Consider the following 20,079-nt stretch of genomic DNA (forward strand, 5'->3'; position numbering starts at 1 on the left):
ACACATCCACTCCCCACCACGCACCCACTCCCCACCACACATCCACTCCCAACCACACACCCACTCCCCACCACGCACCCACTCCCCACCACACATCCACTCCCAACCACACATCCACTCCCCACCACACATCCACTCCCAACCACACATCCACTCCCCACCACACACCCACTCCCCACCACACACCCACTCCCGACCACAGACCCACTCCCCACCACACACCCACTCCGCACCACGCACCCACTCCCCACCACACATCCACTCCCAACCACACACCCACTCCCCACCACGCACCCACTCCCCACCACACATCCACTCCCAACCACACATCCACTCCCCACCACACATCCACTCCCAACCACACATCCACTCCCCACCACACACCCACTCCCCACCACACACCCACTCCCCACCACACACCCACTCCCCACCACACACCCACTCCCCACCACGCACCCACTCCCAACCACACCCGCAGCTCAATATCTTCTCCAGGTGGATCAGGAGCTCTTTCAGCTGCGTCCCTTTGCAGAGGCATCCGCCGCATCTCAGGCGGTTGCCGCGGCAGGTGAGCGCACCAGGACGCGGCATGGATTCGGCTGCTGCAGCTGGCAGCAGCATAGTAGCAGTAGCAGTAGTAGCAGTAGCAGTAGCAGTAGCAGCCGGCGGACAGTGACAAACAAGGAGTGATGCAATCAACTGAGCCGCGAGGATAACCGCACCCTACCTCACCCCACCCTACCTCACCCCACCCTACCTCACCCCACCCTACCTCACCCCACCCTACCTCACCCCACCCTACCTCACTCCACCCTACCTCACCCCATCCTACCTCACCCCACCCTACCTCACCCCACCCTACCTCACCCCACCTCACTCTACACGCACCTCCCACCTCACCCCCCAGAGCTGCTTCCCCCCCGGGAGCGACCCAAGACCACTGCGGCAGTTGCCAAGCGGTTGCTGAGTCATGCTCTGGGTATGAGTCAGCTGCGGGACAAGGAGGCCGAGAGGAACTTGGCGCAGCAGCGGAAGGCGAGGGCGGGTTGCTGCCCGGAGAGGGGGGGAAAGAGGAGGGAAGGGGGGGAATGCGGAACTGGCGGGGGAAAAGGGGGGAGAAAGGGAGGGGGGAAGGGAGGAAAGGCGGAGGTTGTTGTGGCTACTCAAGCGGAGGTGAGGAAAGGAAGAAACCCCCGAAACCCGGTTATAATAAACATGGATCTGTACGGAGAGCTGCCTGACGGAAATCAAGGGATCTGGTGGGATGCGCGCTGGGGCCCTTTCCCTTTGCCTTGGCCCCCTGGCTTTGGCTTGCCTCGCTGATTAATATGTAGATCCCTTTCTTCATGACATGCCTTCCCCCTCTTGCCTTCCTTCTAGGTCTCTCTTTTTACAGTACATCCAGCACCTGCTCTTGCCCGCTCACTCTGCCCGGGTCAGCCAATCGCGCCTGTCTCCGCCTCTGGCCTCTGGGCCCCTAACACTCTCTTTTGCTGCTGTGCCAACGCCTGCTGATGCCCACCCTGGCGCCCTGGCAGGCCGCTCGGGAGGCCCGGCAGGAGCGGGAAAGAAAGGTAGCGGCCGCGTGGGACGACGACTAGGAACCAGTGCAAAAAACCCTAAAATTCCGTTAAGTCCGGCATTGATTTGGTTAGACTTCGATTCGTTGAGGCTCGACGACAAAACAGTGAAGGGTAGCGTTGCCCTGCAGACACACTGACACTCGACCTGTGTGAGCGTGTGTGTCCGTGTGTATGTGTGTATGTGCACATGGTTTAGCCGGCACTGTGATTTGCGTCACTGCAACCCCTGTACATGCATGCATGCGTGTTGATGATCCGTTGACGGTGCGCAGGAGTGGCGACTGATGAGTCTTAGGTCTGGTGCAAGACATGGAATTTCAATACGTGCACGTGCACGCATATTTTGTGTAGCAAAGGCTAGCAGAGTAGGAAAGTGAAGTCTATCTTAGGCCGGAACTGCCCCGGCCGCGGTATAAAACATGAATTCTAAACTTCAGGTCGTTACTTCAGGTGTAGCAAAGGCGATTTTTAGTAGGTCTGGGAGGGGTCTGTTGTAAGTAATTTCCACCTGTGTGTGGGGGGAGGGCCGGCTGGAGGGCGGGGACATAAGAGCGACATGGGGGCCCCCCTTTTGTGTGGTACCGTAACCCGATTTTGGGTCGCCCAGGTCGTCCAGTTCCACAGTCTTTACCTGGCTGCTTGCTGCAACAGCTTTTCATTGTCAGTCCCATTCATCCCATCTGCTCAATGCATCTCGTAGGCGCAATCCTTGGCAAAATCACAGGGACCAAAAAACAGCTGCGTGTGCAGGTTGCATGCTTCCCTGGAGTTTTGAAGGTACGCAGCACTGTGTCACATGTGCCACAAGGCACGGAAACACCTATCAAACCTGGCTAGCCAATATCGTTTAAGGCCCCCCCAAAGCCCGTAGGCCGTGCGCAGCTGCATCCCTCCCCTCTCGTTACGTGTTGCCTTCTCAATCTTGGCCGCCACTTTGTTGGCCGCTGCTGCCTGGCCCAGACGTCGCCCCTTCCTGCTGCCTCCTCACAAGCGTCCGATCAGTTCGGCGCTTTACACAGCGCAGGGCAATGCGGCACACAGGAGACTCTCGCTGACTGGGATGACGAATATCCGGCAGAGCAGCTTGCCAGCGCCAGCGAGCAGCCCCACCCCACAACACGCGTCCATGAAATTGGCTTCCACTCTGGCATGTGCTCACTTGTTCTCCGTTTTATAAATTCAAAGGCCGAAAGGGCACAACGTGGTGCATTCGCGGTTACCAGATATCACGATGCGCTCTATCATCCTCCTCCATGCATACTCCTAACAAAACTAAGAAAGAGCGGACAATAAACAAGAAGCCCCGCCAGCCCGCGATACCGGCCAAAATTGAAAATATGACACGACTCATTGAGAAGAGGACGGCCCGCCCCGGCCTCCCCTTCCCAGTTTTCCTCCTCCTCTCCCCCAAATCAGATCATTAGCTAGGGTCCGATTCCGAACAAATGCATCCGAGTCCATCGACGTGGCGGGAAAAGCGCTCACTGCTGCCGGACGTTTGACGGGTCATTCCAAGGCTCCCACAAACGGCCCTGCGCGTCGGTATTATGAATATTAATGCCCGAATACCCAAGCATGGCCGAAAACGGCTAATGTCCTCGGCTTTGGCGCTCGCTCTCCCTCACGGTTTCCGCTACAATTCAAACCGAAGATGGGACCTCACGGACCCATCTGGTCCTCCGACCAGATGTACGGTACACAAAGCTGCACACACACCTTCCTGCACCCCGCGCGCAATGCACATTGCAAGATGCAGAGCCTAGAGTCCCAGACCTATCCCCTGCCTCCGTCCGAGTCCCAGTCCCAGGTGGGCCTCTCCCATTTCAAGCCGGTGCCCTATTACCCATATGGGCCCAGTTCATTGGCCCTACGTCCATGAAGATCACGCACAGTATTCGGCCGCGCACTCTACCGGTGAAGAACACCACACCACACCGCGCTAGCGGGCTGGGGGCGCTGACATGGCCGCGATCCGCAAGTGACCTCAAGTGCCTCCGTCCTCGTGCTGCGCGTTTTTTTTAGTGTGCCGATTGTCGACGCCTGGCTGCGTGGAGGATTGTCCACACCCAGCCCCATGGTTCTCCAGGGAGGGCGCTCTCATACGTCGACCTCCCGGCAGCGGAAGGACTCCATGATGGCGGCTAGCGTGGGCTTGTTCCGGTCATAGTCGGGCGAAGCTGTCTGCAGGCGCAGAGTGTAGAGGCGGTTGTTTGCCACTCCCAGTACGGTGCTGAGGGTGCGGTCCCACTCCAGGGAGTAATCCTGAGGACCGGAAAAGGCAGCGGAGGAGAGGATGGGGGCAAGGACAACCACCAGAGGATGGGGGAGGAGAGGATGGGGGCCAGCAAGGAGACAGTGACGGAGGCGTGACGGGGTTGGGTGGATGGGCAGGAAGAAGGGAGGTGTATGAAGATAGGGGAAGTATGGTGAGAAAGATAGAGGGAAAGTGGGAGGGCAGCAGGTGAGGTGGAGGGCACTGTGGCGGAGGGCGGAGCCAAGCAGGGTTAGGAAGGCGAGGCTGGCACGACGGATAATGGGAGAGGGAGGGAGGGAGCAAGGCCTGCAATCGATGTACGTGTGTGTTAGGCAGACGCCCATCTTATGTCGCTGTTTGCACGATTGCTCGCGTCCCCCAAAATTTGGATAAGAAGCAAAAAGAGCTGGGATCCACACCCAAGCCTGGCCCGGGACCGCACCATCCCGTCCGTCGCGCAGTGCAGGCGCACACCGTACTCCCCTAAGGCCACGGCCCTTCGCAGCTCAAACAGCTGCTTCCCATAATGCTCCTCTCACCCGCAAAACCTCCGCGCGCGTTGCTGCGTAAGCGTTCCTACTGCCATATGACGTCATGCGAATGGCGATATCATAGTAGGTTTGACCGTCATCTGCAACGCGGCTGGACGCCGAGACAATCTCCCCGTAACGAGAGATGCCCAGACGGGTCGACATGAACTCCTTGGTGAGATATTGGTCTAGCAGACGCTTTGCCGCTTCGTCCGGTGTGCCCAGATCGCCGACAGACTTAAACCGCGAGGATGACGGGGACGTAATGTCCACAAAAAGATTTTCCTCCACGATCCGCGGGTTACGAAGAAAGATGTCGTTTCCTGAAGATGTTACAGCAATCCAGTTCTCTGGACAGATGAAACTGTATCCATCCAGCTTATCGACGAGCAATCGGTAGCCGGGCGGCGGTGCAGTGAACGCTAGCGCTGGAGCTACTGCAGATCCAAGTTGCGCTGCTGTCAGTGGGATGCTCAAGAGCGAGAGCAACGCATCACGGCGGGTTGGCTCCTCACGAGAGGAACCTTTCTGCGGATGCGCATGACTTCTGGCTTGCACCACGGCGACGAAAGGTCTCGTTCGTCGATTCGCTTTCAAGAGAACGTTCTGGTGTGACCTCGTATGAATCTGGAGTTGCCTGGCGGTGCTCATCGTCCTAGAAAATACTTGCAAAGGTGTAAATGAGCGATGGCGCTATGTATCTATACGAAGACAAGTTTCTTGTTGCTTTATACCCAATAACCTCCTAGTTTACAAGATCGGCCTTGTGGAGTGACTAGTTCCAGGACACTTCCATGAACCTTGGGAATCGCGGCATAGATATCCACCTTACATGTATTGCCGCCGGAAATGTAATAGAAGATCACATTGCAGCGATATTCGCAACGCCGCTGCCGCGGCTACTGCGCATGCCGTACGAACACGCATGTGCAGATGTTCTGCGCGGGTGAACCTCCAAGTCCATCTGTACTTCTGTAAATGACCACCTCGTTGCTGTTAAAAAATCACTAATTACAAAACCTAATCGATTTCCATTCGATCACGCTCGCCACTTCATGAGACGGCCCTGCATGTCCATCCCATAGTCCTGCATCGCCGAAGCGATGAGAAGCTTTCACCGCACCGTAGCTCGTTGCTAAATCGGTTGCAGAGACCCTCTTTCTATTTCCAGTTTCCTCACACACAAGCACATTTACACATGCGGACGCATACAGGTGATGTTTCCCTGGAAAAAGACCTACACAGACACGCCCAGACACGTAACCCTCCCTGAACTCCCCTACCAGATCTCCAATGAAAAACAATCCTAGAAAAACTCATCTCAGTCATCAAAAGCCAAAGCTTACAGCCCAAAGCAGTTGAAGCCACATCAGGCAGCGGACCATAGAGTCAGTTTCGATCCCTGCACATACAGCCCAGCCCAGCCCAGCCCAGCCCGATCCTTCTGTGACGCAACAGACCGACCATGCATAGGCCAGGCGGCAACTCCGATTTCGCCGAAACGCAAAATGAGTAACGTGTGATGTCTGTTCTGTGGGCCTGCTGTGCCTTGGACTCCATGGGGCAATCAGACCCGCTTGATCTGGCAACATGGGATCTGTGTCTCTGTAGCCTCTCACTTCCTCTGGCATTATGCCTCCGCTGCGCGCCATTCAACCCGGGAGCTCCCAGCAGGGGGATTGAGCGGTTGAAGCATAGGAAGCCGGGCATGGGTTCGGGGCTCCACATCCTAACGAGAATGGGGCCCCCGAAGGTTCCCGAGCAGTCAGTACGGTGCAACATAAGACCTAGTACGTCTGAAATTACGATTAACTACTTTACTACTATGCTATTAATTACTATAGTACTATACGATTAACTACTAATACTACTATACTACTTACCTCACAGGCTGTTACCCATAGTGCGCCGGAAAACGCTCTTTGGAGCGCATGACCGTGCTGTGGAAAGGGGCCTCTTGGTCTAGACGTTGGGAATTGCCTTCGGGCGCGGTTGGCATCGTTGGCATCGTTGGCAGTTGGGGGTGATGCCGGGGATTGCACCACACAAACAGCTGCAACCAAAGCCTCAGTTCCATGACCATCGCGTGTGCATGGGCCGTCATGGGCCCACCCTCGTTCGACGGCTCCTATGGGATTTTGCTTTCATCGCCCTTCAGGGCGAGTAGTCGCAACCCCGGCGATGGGCGGATACTATGGGCGGAACTGCAGCCCACTGCAGCTGGCTTGGGCTGGTGATAAGGGCCGGAGGTGTCGACGAACCATCCGTATTGCATGGTCGAAGTTAAATACGTGATGCACACACGTTTATTGAGTCGGACACTTCCATGGTGACGTACATTCCTGTACGAACTGTGTTAGGGCGGATCCAGTTGGCTGAAAAACCCTGGTGGTGGATAGGTCTGCTAGGAGCAAGGGGCCGTAGGCGGTCTTCTGTCGACTTCAATAGCGTTTTGGGTTTTGTAAAGCCCTACATTGCGTAACGGTGACTAAACCATCCCCTTTAGCGCATCCCCTAATGTTCCCCATTAGGGGAAGAACTAGAGGGGATGGATTTCTTGCATACATTTGTTAACAAGCACGTGATGCCCTTGTTTTCGCGCACCGGGTCAAGGTAGGTGGTCAGTATGTGTCACATGCTCGTGACAGCGGCGGATGAGCGGCTGATCCATCTCGCGTAACCTTCAGCGTTTAGCTCCTACGAAAATATGTTATTGAATTGAATTTTGAATTTACAATTCTCTTAGCAGCTTGCCAAAGGCAAGTGGCTTGGTTAGTGCATTAATCAATCGGCAGATAGATGGCCACTGTTTCCGTGAGGCAGATACGATTACTCCGCCTGATTAATGATAAATACAGAAGTATTTTTACGTTTAGCATGCTGCGTTGCGGCGCCAGCAGGTGTGGCCTCTATAATGCCGTATGAGGCCCCGCTGATGGAAGCGTAGATAAACATCCCACAGATCATTTCAAGCTTTGTATATTAACCCCTTTGCAAGCCGTCCATACGAACAATCGCTCCAAATTGGCTCCCGCATTGCACGTCCTAGGAGGCTACGGAGGCTAGGAGGCAATTGAAACCTTTATATATACAACTTTTTATATATATAGTGCTTACCACAACTATTGACTAGCAATAGAACATGGCGTTTAAACTATACTGACATTATTTAAGGAGGAGCATCCTCAGGCGGGCGCAGGTAAGGCCCTTCTTTTACACGGGACAAATTTTACTTTGCACGGGTAAATTTGCGCATGGGAAATCAATTGGTCTTCCTCTACTAGTGCAAAGCGCTTGGACTTGCTTGGCAGGAAACAGCTCAAGCCAGCACAGTTACTGGGCAATACTGTATTGCCCAAGCAACAAATAGCCACTCGCCAAGATCACATACGTCAAAGAAGCACGACAAATGAATGGCTCAGTTCACTCTGCTGCTGATTTCTCGGATCTTTTGTGTCTTGACTCATATTCATCAATATTCCGTACCAATCATGCAAAGTTTATCCGCTACATCCGCAATCTATGTGTCAAACCAATATCAGTGAACTCAGAAATGCGCTCTGAAGAAGTTGTACTGCTGTATACACGTGCATTGTTGTCCTGCAGACTCGGCTTGGACGAGCAGAAGGCAGAAACTGGTTAACAAGCCAGTAATCGGCACGCATGATTTTAGAAATTTCATTAAGACAAAGTTATTTGAAGGAAAATTGGCATAAAATAATGTATTTCGTGCGCCTATGGTTGCAAGCTATTGTGAATCCGAGAAATCCAACCGAATGACGCCCCTACGAATAGATTCAAATTAACCAGTGCCATGACTATAAGAAAATATGCCAAGTATGTGAGCTATACTGAATGCTCTAATGCATAGCATTGGCCATGGAAGCAGCAGGCTGCCGCCACTTGCCGCCCAGCAAATGACAACGCGGTGCATTCAGGTCAATCAAAGAATCGGTGGGGCAAAATCAGCGCCTTGTCTCTCGCGCGGTTTGCCGTAGTGACGACTGATGCGTCCACCTGTAATTTACTCGAGCGTTGACAGCTCATATGGTGTAATAAAAAAGCAGATATTGGCAAGCTTGGAAGGCTAGCGGTCTCCATTCACACAATATCCCTCATACTTTCCCATACTTGGGAAAAGGTTCCTAGAGGCCCTACGTTCTTCCATGGCTGTATGTCTCAGGTATTAAAATCAGGTTTCTCAATAGACATCTTATTAACCTTCCGCACCAAGTTAGCCGATATGATAGACTGATATGACAACTGCACGGATGTCCATACAGAGGAATGCGTGGGAATGCCGTGCACAACCAAATCGAAAAGAACAAACTCTGTAAATTTCTGATCCATAATTTCAGGTAATAACTAGCTCGCACACTGCCCGCCCACCGCTTTTCAAGCTGGAGGCCCCACATATACGGTACGGTAGCTTCCTAACTGGATTACGGGAAATTGGCGAAAGATACGTTACCTTCTCGCAACATTTGTTGTAATGTTCACCTGTCGAAGCTCATTTCCGTCTCCTACCTACCGCACCGGCAGGGCACCGTTGCCATTTCGCTGATCCTTATTGGCTTGAACATATAACTTCTATATGTGCTAGGATCACGAGAACATTCAGCTGCAGTCGGCTTAATGAAATTAATTAGGCGTCAACTGCTGAATGCGGGCGCGAGCTTCACTTGACGAGTAGCTCGGCTCTCTGCTGGGCTTGCACAAAGGCCCAACATCATGGTTCAGCGGAGATGCCTACAAGCTTCATCGAATCACCGCTCCCAGGTGTTCTACATCGCCCTTCTGCGGCCCCGTTCCTGTGTGCAACACTACTTTACCTCCTGCCTTGCCTGTTGGCCTGATCGAATTTACCAGGAGACGTATACTTGGGATATCTTTCGCAAGGGAATCGCACTGGTACCTTGGTGTCTTGTATGTACCTTGTTAGTTCTTCAAGGACGGCCCGTGGGGTCTTCTTCTTCAGCACCGGCCGCTCACGACGGCTTAATTTGCTTAACAACTCGGTTTTTGGATCAAGAAGTAAGTGCTTATGCATTAAATCGATTCGGTTACCACAAATTTGCTCGGCTTTGTCCGATGTGCGCATATGCAAGGACTATCGGGTTCTGCGAAGGCGGCCTTTATGCTTTTCAACTCGCACGGAAGAGATCACCGTGTTAATGCATAAGCGAAACGAGATAGCGTACAAAGTGAAAGGAAGTGATTGTGCAGCTGCTGATAGAACCCGCATGCTGCGCCTCGTCGCACGTGCACGCGACTGCGTCCCTTACCGCTACCCGGCGACGCGCCGCGTCGCAAAGGTGGCTCCGCAATACCTAGGGGAACTATGCAAGGCTGAACAGCCTTAACCGCACTCAGGGTGATTGATCGGGGCACAGGTCGTGATCTGCCGGGATAATAGGAGAGCGATACGGTCCAGGGAGGGTCCAGGCCAGCTGGCTAGGGCTGGTTGTTGGGACGCATTCGACTGTCGCACGGCCAAGCGCATGAAGTGAGGCCATTGGCCCTGATGCCAGTTGATTAATGATCCATATTACAAGTGAAGGCGTTGCGATTGGTCCCGTGAGTGAGTGATTTTTTTGTGTCGTGAACCCTGCGTCCCAAACCCTGCTGCAACCGAAACAGCAAGCTACCAGTATCCTATGTCCTAAAATACAAACATTCATTCGTAAAGCTATGTCGTGAACCCGACCACGCCCAAGAAATACAGAGATTGATTGAATGGTCGTACACCAGTACGGCACATGGCGGGAGGAGTGCCGTGGCCTAGGAAAGGGCGTTGGGGTACGGCAGCTGCATTCATTTCATTACTTGCTGCAACCAGGAACCCCAAGTTACACCTCCATTTCCCTCCCGTCATCTCCATAGACATGAATGGAAAGCCGGCCTACCGCTTGCACTGCGTGATGCAAGGTGATGGTTAGGTAGCCGCTACCCCAGCCTTTGACCTTTGAAGTGTTCCCAAATCATAGCATGTTCAAGCCCCTTACCGGCCTGCCCTGTCAGCCCTGTCTCAGCAAGTCTTTCCTCTGGACCACTATGCTCATCTAAGCCATGTGCCGTACCCTTATATAAACGGTCGTGTCTTCACTCTGGTTCTCTTCCCGTACTCTTCCCGTATGAAAGTTGCCCAGCTTCCGGAGTAGCTATGCACCAAGAGTCATAAGCAGTGCGCGCGCGCATTAAGGACACGACGCCTTTCTTTGCTACGAGCCCATTCCTCGAGGGGTCAATCAACGCCATTTCACACATGCTCGACGATTTTCAGTCAATGAATGCAGTTTGTGTACTTGGTTGTGATTGGGATTCGCGAGTAGCCTGCCAACGCCAACAGCGTCTAAACGAGCCATATGCCACTTGTTCGTGATGGTGTGCAGCATTAACGAGTGCTACTAATGCCCCCGCCTCCCTCGCACCGCTTGTACTGCCCCAGTGCGATGACCCAACGACGGGCTGCGGGTTCCTGTTTACGAGCTTGGTCAAAGCAGCTCTGGAGGCAGCTCCGGCGGGCGCGAGCGGCATCCTGGCCTTCATCAACCCCAATTATGTGAGCATGTATCGCTGCCAGGATAAACCTGGATCAGCAAGTTCTATCTTGTGCTTTCCCAAGGGTAGACGTGGATTCAGGGCAGCATCCCTAGGCACCCAACAGGGATGGTGTACATCACAAAGTTAGCTGCTCTGGGGTAATGTCCCGTGAGGGAGAGCGAGGGATAGTCCGCCAAAGCTTGGAAGCAATCCGTCCAGCTGCCCGATCCAGCAGCTTAGATGATTTGGGTCAGAGAGGAGGAGCATATAGCGCCGCGTCCTGTTTCGCATGGTCAAACATTTGGCGCACGCGATCACTGCATCACCCGAACGTGGTTGCTGCATCGCTTCCTGCGCTGCTCAGTCCATCTTCATGAGTTTGTGAAGCAGTGGATTTGCCGATATAGGCTCCTGAACTACCCGACGAGATTCATCCTCGCGTCTTTCAACAGCGCTTTCCAGACCGTTGCTTTACCCACGGCGTCGATATTACCGGCGACATGCCCGCCATTACCTGAACCTGTTTTCCCGCTACATATGCAACTGCAAACACTCACTTGTTAAGACAGTCAGTCACACACACACTACATACATGCACATACATACACACACAGTTACAAACACAAATACACACACATATACGCACACAAATACACACGCACACACACACGCACACGGCAAAAAGAAAAGCAATCTCTACAGGCCTAGGCCCGTAGCACCGCATGCACCCATTCAATTCAACCCATCTACCAGTACCGGAGATCCCCACTCCATTCACATATGAGCTGGCGGCACGACCTGGACGATCTGACCACCCCGCCGCCATCCTAGTACATGTCCAGCTCTGGACCTGCCTGGAAGATACCGCGCCCTAGCCTTGATGCGTGCTTCCTACCCCACGAACGCCTATCGTACTGGCACAGGCAAACTTAATGCCGACTTTGCCCTCCTGAGTTATTTCTCAATGATGTGCGGGCAGTCTGGCATGTCACTGGGTCGGGTCTGTTCCTGCATGCCGAGCCTGCCAACCGCATCTGCTGCATTGTACGGCTCTTCCGGTTGGGACGCAACGCAACGCAACATAGGATTCCAATGATGTTCCGCATGTAACCTGAAGCACATCTCCTCTATCCTTATAGATGACTTAACGCGTACGTTTGCCTAGTGCGCAATCGGGCAACGCTCCCAAAGCAGCCGGGGGGATCTGCCGGTGTTATTATCGGCGTTTACTTGAAGCTATAGAACGATAATCAGTAACATCCTTGATTGAGGACCGACCTGCGTGCTCAAGTGCAGACGCCTTCATCGCGGCCCAAACGAGGAAAAGTTCGAAGATTCACTGCTGAAAGTATAATCAACGCATACATGTAAACTTATATCCTTATAAGGAATTTGCATTCCACTATATTGCTAAACCGTCGCGAACACCCCCTGTTCCGCGCCTGTTTCGCGCCTTTTGCACGCCACGCAGTCACCGCCACTAGCCCCAGATAACTTTGCGAGCTGGGTTGAAGGCGCAGGTTACGACTCGTCTACAATCACATTCCTCAGTAATGCTACTCAGATTGCCTTCCTTGACCTCAGCCTGTACAAGCTGCTGTACATTCCCGCGGCCAGCCGGGATGAATCGGCGCGAACGTGGCTAGGCGGAACAACGGACGATCTCAACGACGACCTGGCGGCTGTTCGTGACGATATTGCCGCATTCGTCAACATGGGTGAGTTAATCGTCCTTGCTCCGTTAACTCCGTAGCTCAGCTTGTTACGAGCGAAACCCTAGGAGTTCCCACGATTTCCCACGAAGTACCAACGATTGGCCGAGCTTTAGGATGCCCAGCCATCAAGAGCGTTATTTTCATTAGACTATCCAAACGCCTTCTAGCTGTTGCAGTAGTTAGGAAGCGAGAAACTAATGGCATACCGTTGGAGATTAGGATGGAACCGCAGACAAAAGAAGCAATGCATGCGGTGCACGGAAATTTCCCGTCGGTAGCTATTATTCAAGCATGAGACGTGCGGATGTGCGAGCATTGATTGCAGTTTTATCTCTCAACAGCAGCGCAAAATGAGCCCGCTGTGAGCTGCTGAATGCTGGCAGCGTATAGGCTCAGAACGGCTTAAGGACGTTCTTAAACGCCTTCCGCTATTTTAGGCGTACATAGCCTGCGGCTCATCATCTAAGTGCTACATGTTTCCTTTTGCAGGTGGTTCTCTAATGGTCTCCTCGCAGTTCAACTTGGCAATTATTGATTGGGGCGAACTGAAGGCCGTCGCGCATCTCACAGCGGGCGCCTGTCCAGATCCCTCAGGTCCTTCTCGCGACTGTCAAGCACCAAGTATGTATATCTGTGTGTGTATGCGTGCATGTGTTAGATGTGTTTCTATGATGTGTTAAGATGTGTATCTGTGTGTGGATCTATGTTCCCAACTAAGGAACAATGAGCGGGAGCTATTGTCCGGTCGCAACTAATGGACAAGGCAAAGGGGGGGACATGCGCCGACTGCACGTGCGATGCCCACCAACGGCTGGTTGCGCCCCCCCTCGTGGAGGCACAAGGAATCCATCCCGTGAAGAGGGTGTGGAATGTTGACTCGCAGAATGCGAGAAATAAAGATGGCAACGCATTATCATCATCGTCATAATCATCATCATCATCAGCAGCAGCAGCAGCAGCAGCAGCGGGAGCAGCAGCAGCGGGAGCTAGTATATGGTAGTCGTAAGATTTGATGAGCTTGCAAGTACAATTAAAGAGGCAGGGACATACGGACGCGCGCACGCCGAGCTGGAGTCTTAACGAAGAGTGCGGAGAAAAGAACATACACCTGCTGCGTGCTCTTAACCCACCGTGCATGTCTTTCATTATCGTGGCTTGAAACGACGACACGAAGAACCTGATACCAAATAAAGCTTTGTATGGATAAATGAGCCCGAATCTACACTCGGCGCCGTACTACGCTCAGATAGCTTGCGAGACAGGGAATTTGAGAACGTGGACAGCGAGGGAGGCAGAATAATGCGGCCCACGCTTGCTGCATGCATGCTATGTGCTAGGGTGTCTCCCTTCATTGCCTTGTAACACCTTTCACCATCGACCTCGAAAGTGTCAGCGAAGTACCTTGCATGCGTGTGAAATTGTATGTGGTGCCGTAACCAGCAGCTGTGCTCGGTAAGCTCAGGCCCAGGGGTGTCCCAGCAAAGGCAACGGGCAGCATGCAAGGTAGTATCCATGAAGCGCAAATCGCCCATGCACCTGCCGGCATGCATTCGACGCCATACTGTACAATCTGTCGCTCGTTTCACTAACGTGCGGATGCCATCCCTCGCCTTCCTTTGTCGGTGTGTGCAGTCATGTGCAACAAGCAATGGGCGATCCCCGAACCGAAACCTTCATCTGCATTTGCAGTAGCACGAAGAGTGCTTGATCAAGCAGCTCCATCTCCATCCTTACAGCCATCCACACCTCCATCTCCACCGGCACCTCCCTCGCCACCACCGCCGGCACAGCCATCACCTAGTGGGGGCTTCGCTTGCCTGACCAGTATGCTCGCAGACGACTTCAGCGTAAGACTTTCGACGAGTCACTAGGGTGTGCAGCGCATCGGGTCCACCTCACTAGCTCGATCGCTCAAATGCGGTTATATCTGGCGCTTTCACAACCTCACATCTGTCTAGGCCAAGACACATGATGGGCCTGTGTTTACATGTGTGAGAGCCATTAGCTCGAACTTTCATACCGCAATACCCAACTGCGGTCGTACCACATGTGGCCATACCATGTGCACAGCGAGCTTCAGTGCTGCCATCCTGTATCTTGTCCATCATGCCCTGCCGGGGTGAACCCCCGGGGCGGCAGGCAGGCAAAAGCTTGCTGATGTCGATTGGTCGAAGCACACGTTAAGATAGGCATGCATCTATACATCCTACTACTACTACTACTACTACTACTACTACTACTGCTGCTGCTGCTGCTGCTGCTGCTGCTGCTGCTGCCCCAGCATTGCATTCATGTCGCTCACTTATGGCCCATGCAAACAATGCACGCAAAGCAGTTGCAGAGTGTGTTGATGTTTAGACGACGCAGTCCTCAGCAGCCACAAATAGCTCACTCACTCACTCACTCTATTTATAGGAAGAGCCGTCTATCTGACAGCTAATCAGTGGAGTAATTTAACAACGTGAGTAACAGAGACTGAGTCCATCTGTGCATCATATATGTCCATCGCACTCGTGTGCGCTGCCCCAGTGTGATGACCCAACGACGGGCTGCGGGTTCCTGTTCACGAGCTTGGTCAAAGCAGCTCTGGAGGCAGCTCCGGCGGGCGCGAGCGGCATCCTGGCCTTCATCAACCCCAACTATGTAAGCATGTATCGCTCCTGCTAGGCAACTAAGGATAGTGCTAATAATGGGCGGGATGGTAATCGCTATCGTGCAATCACTATTTTTAAAATGTGCGCTGTGTGTTGCCTCGCTCGCTGTTACTCTCTTCTTGCCGCACAGGACCCACCATTAGCAGCGCAAAACTTGGAAGCCTGGGTCGCCGGCGCGGGCTATCAGGCATCCATCATCACCTACTTCCAGAGCGCGACAAGGGTGGCCAGTCTTAATTTTAGCCAATATAAGCTGATATTCATTCCCGCGGGCGCACCCATGGGAGAATTCGGGGGTGGCATGACGGATATCCTTAATGATGCCCTGACAGCCGTCCAGGCGAAGATTGCCGCATTCATCAGTGCAGGTTAGTTCATGAATAAACACATGCTTCACATTACACGACCTACATGTGCTAGAACCGCAGGGCGTGTGTCCTATTTAAAACCACTCGGGGTTGCTCAGGAATGATGAACTGCTGCTGCCGGGCAACTATTGCTACTATTTCAAGCTCGCTCTGTTGTCGCTGTCGTCCTTCATGTCCGAGTAGTCCGCCGTCCTTTGCCTTCTTCCCCTTGTCTCCTGCTGCTGCTGCTGCTGCTGCTGCTGCATGCAGGCGGCTCTCTCATCGCCCTTTCCCAGTTCAACCTGAGAAAGCCCTACGGCTTCTTTCCGGTCAACCTCACCCTCGCAACCGGCAATTTAGCTGATTTCAGCTCATATGGCAGCATCACCAGCGAAATGGCGGCCTACTGTCCCAACTGCACCGACAGGTGCGGATGTACATATAGCGAAATCGATGTACGTACGATTGCTGATGTGATAATTAGCTACCAGCGGCTTAGCGTGCTAGGTCCGTACCAGCAGCTAGATATGCCATAGATAACCACCAGTGGTTGGTGGTGATGAGCCGTGCAAAAGCATTTGCAAAAGCATGCTTGTATGTGTACATATATATGCGGTAATGCCGTCGCCTGGGGTGGTCAGTGCCTACCTCAACAGCAAACTGCGTAGCATCAGTAGTTGTAGTAGTAGCAGCAGCAGTGGTAGGCAGGGGTATATGTTTAATGGTGAATGTCCGGCAGTTCGTTGCTTGCCTCCTGGCTTGTGGTGATCACGGGGGCACTAGCAGTAGTAGTAGTAGTAGTAATAGTAGTAATAGTTCACGGCGTCGTTGAGGATAGTAAATAATAATGGGTGCACCCCGCTGTGTTACCACGTGTACTGCTGTCAAGTAGTGTACAGAGACACTCACGCGAGCCCATCCGCCGCCTAATAATAAAAATCCGCCATCATGCTGCTGCAGCAATCTCTTCGTGAGTGCTGGCCTGTACCAGTCGAACAATGTGGACGTCAATATGCAAGGTCCCTCCGATTGGGGTGGACTAAGAGTCCTCTCGCACCTTACAGGCGCCTGCTCCGACCCCGCGGGTTCCTCCCTGAACTGCAAAGCCACACGTACGTGTGTGTACGTATGTATGTATGATGTATGTATGTGTGTATGCATATGTGTATGTGTATGTATATATGTATGTATGTATGGCCCGGGGCACATCGATCCAGGCCTGACGCTGGCCAGGGGCACCTAACCGTATACCCCAAATATACTTGATTGTTTCATGTGATGGTCCGTCAACCCTATGCTTCACATGTTCACATGCATGCAGTCCTGTGTGGAAGACAGTTATCCTTCCCCGAGCCTCCGTCCGCGCCACCAGCAGAGCTGCAACCACCGCCGCCACCGGTCTCGAGTAGCGGCGGCTTTGTCTGCTTGTCAACGATTCGCACAGATTTCGTAAGTGGTGATCAAGATCCCAGCAAAGTCCTGAGTACTGTTAGGGTTTTAAGGTTTAAAACCCTAAAACCCTAAAACCCTAAGTACTGCACGCTCACAATCCACCCGGCCTATGTCATCATCACTCCGTACATATGTGGCAGCAGATATGATCCAGCGGGCCCCATGCCATGGGTATTAGTAGCTTGGTGCATGTGTACAGCTTGCACGGGAGATCATTTCTTGGATCCATACCACGCTCGCATTTTGTTTCGATAAAGCATACATTTCGATATACATGCATACGTACCGGCACCACCGGGCAGCAGCCCTCGTCAGAGAGTACATATCCATTCCATATCAGTTATCCTTTTCCATTGTTATCCTTCACGAGAAATGATACGAACCGCTGCTGCGTGGCCTTTCATTCCCCTTCCCCATGCCACCACGCATATCACCACAGTGCACTGACAGATTGCGGGGCTGCGGTGCGTTGTTCTCGAGCTTGGTGACCGAGGCGCTGGAGGGGGCCGCCTCCGATGGCACGAACCGCATCCTTGCGCTTACTGATCCCAACTCCGTAAGCACTGTGATGTAATACATTGTATACATTGTATTTTTAAAATGTTTAACCAACACCTGGCGGAACAAAAGTATGATCGTGTATGCGGGCTTGTTTTGGCTGTTGGACTCTGGGAAGAGAAAGGAAACCTCGGCGCTCGTAATAATTCGCGGTAGTCGACCTGCTGGGTTGTTTGCTTGGCGAAGTTAAGCTGCCGGCAACACGAATGAACGAACTTTAAAAAACTCTCACTACCTAACGTTTGTGTTTCCATCATGCTTTGTTTGTTTAATCTTACCTTTTTATCCCAGCAGAAAGTTCTAGAAGAATGGGTCCGAGGTGCCAGTTACTCGACCAACATCATCACCTACGTGAACAGCTCTGCCCTGGTCGCTTCTTTGAACTTCAGCCAGTATCAACTGCTAATCATCCCCGCAAGTCCCTCGACGACTCTCAACAACGCATTAGCAGCCGTCAAGGGCCATATTGCCACCTTCATCAACATGGGTAAGGGGCACGGCAAAGACAGGCCAGCAGTCTTTGTGGCCATATACTGTTGTTTGTTGCTTTGGTACGGAGCAAACTAGGTGCACATACTTGTGTGAAGTTATTACATAGATCGTCTGTAAATGTTTTTATTATTGTCTATATACTGTATAGACAATAAATAGTATGACGTGCCCGTGGTACATTACATATAGGGACCGCCCCTATCAATTATTTATACTATTAGACACGATGTATAGAAGATTAAAGTTTATACTGACGATGTACCCACCGTGGCGTATCTCATGGCCACACAGGCACCTGCTTCTTCTTATTATTATTATACCTCTGATTGCGTTTCACCCCTCCCATCAATTATCAAGTCACCGTCCACATCCGTACATGCGTCCACATCCGTACATGCCATAATTTCATCTGCAGGTGGCAGTGTCATCGTCTCGTCCCAGAGGTCATACGATTTCTTGACCATTGCTTTAACTGTCGAACAGAATTTGACCGCGAATTTCGACTCCGGTGTCGCTACATCTGCAATGGCTGACTACTGTTCGGTTTGTAATAGCAGGTAAATGCCTGCCTGTATGTATGTGTGTCTCCAGATGGGCAATTATATCATTAGCTGCAGGGCCACATGGGGCAGCTCCACTTGTGGTAGGCAGCAGCAGGGTACGTGGGAAGATAGCTAGCTGACTAGCTAGTCAGCTAGCTAAAGCTAACGCAATAATAATGACATATAATAATAGTGATAATAACAATAATAACAACAACAATAATAATACAATAGTGTAATTATAATAATGATAATAATGATAATGACGTGGCAGGCTGGCATGCAGTCACACAACACGGCATGGCATGGGTGGAATCGGCGCATCAGATATCGCCGCCGCTGCTTATGCGTGTGCAACGACGGCTCTTATGGACACAGACATGGCTACTACTGCTGCTGCTGTCCAGCAAGGCATTATCGTTGATTGTGATCGCTTGTGTATGTACACCTCATTCGTCACTCCCACGACTGAATTGCTCCAGCGAGGGAGTGTTGTTGGTTAAGTGCGTGCTTCTTTCAGGCAGACAATGGATTGATGGTAAACAATAATTTTCAAAATGCGTGGTCTTGGTCTTGCTCTTTCTCTCGTTGCCTTGCAGCAACCTCGCCCGCAGCGGTGGCCTGTACTTCAAGGGTCCTTCTAATTGGGGCGGACTGAATGTCGTGGCGCACCTAACAGGCCGTTGCTCCGACCCCACTGGCCCATCACAGGACTGTCAAGCCACACGTAAGGGCGTGTTTAAATGAGCAATTTTAGTACATACATACATACATACATACATACATACATACATACATACATACATACATACATACATACATACATACATTACTTGCGAGCTGACCAGGAACTAAGTTGATGCGCCGTTGATCCGCTAGATTTGGTTGGATGCTGGTGGTGAGTTGCCGAACCCAACGAATACATTCTGAAGTCGGATGGGGTGACGGATTAGGGTGCCCCTCTAGCAGGGGAGAGCAGGGACTGCCCCGGGAAAGGGGGCCGCTGGCGAAGTTAACCACCCTGTAACAACATACATACATACATACAATGCATATGACGTATCAAGCATGATTATGTGTCCTTGTGCAATAGTGGTGGTTCCTCTAAAGCAAATGTGGGCATCAGGATCCGTGGTCCGCATTGTAAGACTACACAAAATGACAATTTACGAATAATGGCGGCTAAATCGCGATTTGCTCTGCCTGTCTGCCTGCCTGTGTTTGCAGTTCTATGTAACAAACAACTGACAGTACCGATGCCACCTCCACCTCCACCAGCACCGCCGCTACCACCTTCACCTCCACCATCCCCTCCACCGTCACCACCACCATCCCCTCCCCCGTCGCCAACACCGCCATCGCCACAACCGTCGCCAACACCGCCATCACCACCACCATCTCCCTCACCA

At 52.3% G+C, this 20,079-nt stretch overlaps 5 protein-coding genes across 5 annotated transcripts in view; 4 read left to right on the forward strand and 1 right to left on the reverse strand.

The window, feature by feature from the left end:
- Nucleotides 1-1,601, forward strand: part of VOLCADRAFT_92049 (uncharacterized protein) — a gene marked incomplete at both ends in the record, with an annotated part of 14,813 nt that extends 13,212 nt beyond the window's left edge. Inside the window, 3 exons of the mRNA XM_002951446.1 lie at nt 496-568; nt 908-1,173; nt 1,539-1,601. Coding sequence (XP_002951492.1) covers nt 496-568; nt 908-1,173; nt 1,539-1,601 — 402 coding nt within the window. The remainder of the gene's footprint in view (nt 1-495; nt 569-907; nt 1,174-1,538) is intronic.
- A 2,079-nt stretch (nt 1,602-3,680) lies between these two features.
- On the reverse strand, nt 3,681-5,018 carry VOLCADRAFT_61541 (uncharacterized protein; the record flags this gene model as incomplete). The annotated part of the gene is made up of 2 exons (XM_002951541.1): nt 3,681-3,845; nt 4,377-5,018. The coding sequence occupies 2 exons, from the start codon at nt 5,016-5,018 to the stop codon at nt 3,681-3,683; spliced, it is 807 nt and encodes a 268-aa protein (XP_002951587.1).
- Nucleotides 5,019-9,905: 4,887 nt separating this feature from the next.
- On the forward strand, nt 9,906-13,501 carry VOLCADRAFT_92051 (uncharacterized protein; the record flags this gene model as incomplete). The annotated part of the gene is made up of 5 exons (XM_002951447.1): nt 9,906-9,944; nt 10,816-10,929; nt 12,382-12,628; nt 13,115-13,246; nt 13,461-13,501. 5 exons carry the CDS (start codon nt 9,906-9,908, stop codon nt 13,499-13,501), a joined length of 573 nt encoding a protein of 190 aa, XP_002951493.1.
- Nucleotides 13,502-14,047: 546 nt separating this feature from the next.
- Nucleotides 14,048-15,652, forward strand: VOLCADRAFT_92052 (uncharacterized protein; the record flags this gene model as incomplete). The annotated part of the gene is made up of 4 exons (XM_002951448.1): nt 14,048-14,077; nt 14,416-14,472; nt 15,155-15,268; nt 15,410-15,652. 4 exons carry the CDS (start codon nt 14,048-14,050, stop codon nt 15,650-15,652), a joined length of 444 nt encoding a protein of 147 aa, XP_002951494.1.
- Nucleotides 15,653-16,021: 369 nt separating this feature from the next.
- Nucleotides 16,022-20,079, forward strand: part of VOLCADRAFT_92053 (uncharacterized protein) — a gene marked incomplete at both ends in the record, with an annotated part of 19,639 nt that continues 15,581 nt past the window's right edge. The window contains 7 exons of the mRNA XM_002951449.1: nt 16,022-16,053; nt 16,587-16,738; nt 16,948-17,075; nt 17,518-17,634; nt 17,928-18,123; nt 18,544-18,685; nt 19,270-19,397. Of these exons, the coding sequence (XP_002951495.1) occupies nt 16,022-16,053; nt 16,587-16,738; nt 16,948-17,075; nt 17,518-17,634; nt 17,928-18,123; nt 18,544-18,685; nt 19,270-19,397 (895 nt within the window). The remainder of the gene's footprint in view (nt 16,054-16,586; nt 16,739-16,947; nt 17,076-17,517; nt 17,635-17,927; nt 18,124-18,543; nt 18,686-19,269; nt 19,398-20,079) is intronic.

This window comes from Volvox carteri, assembly GCF_000143455.1.
Source record: "Volvox carteri f. nagariensis unplaced genomic scaffold VOLCAscaffold_24, whole genome shotgun sequence".
Lineage (NCBI taxonomy): Eukaryota > Viridiplantae > Chlorophyta > Chlorophyceae > Chlamydomonadales > Volvocaceae > Volvox > Volvox carteri.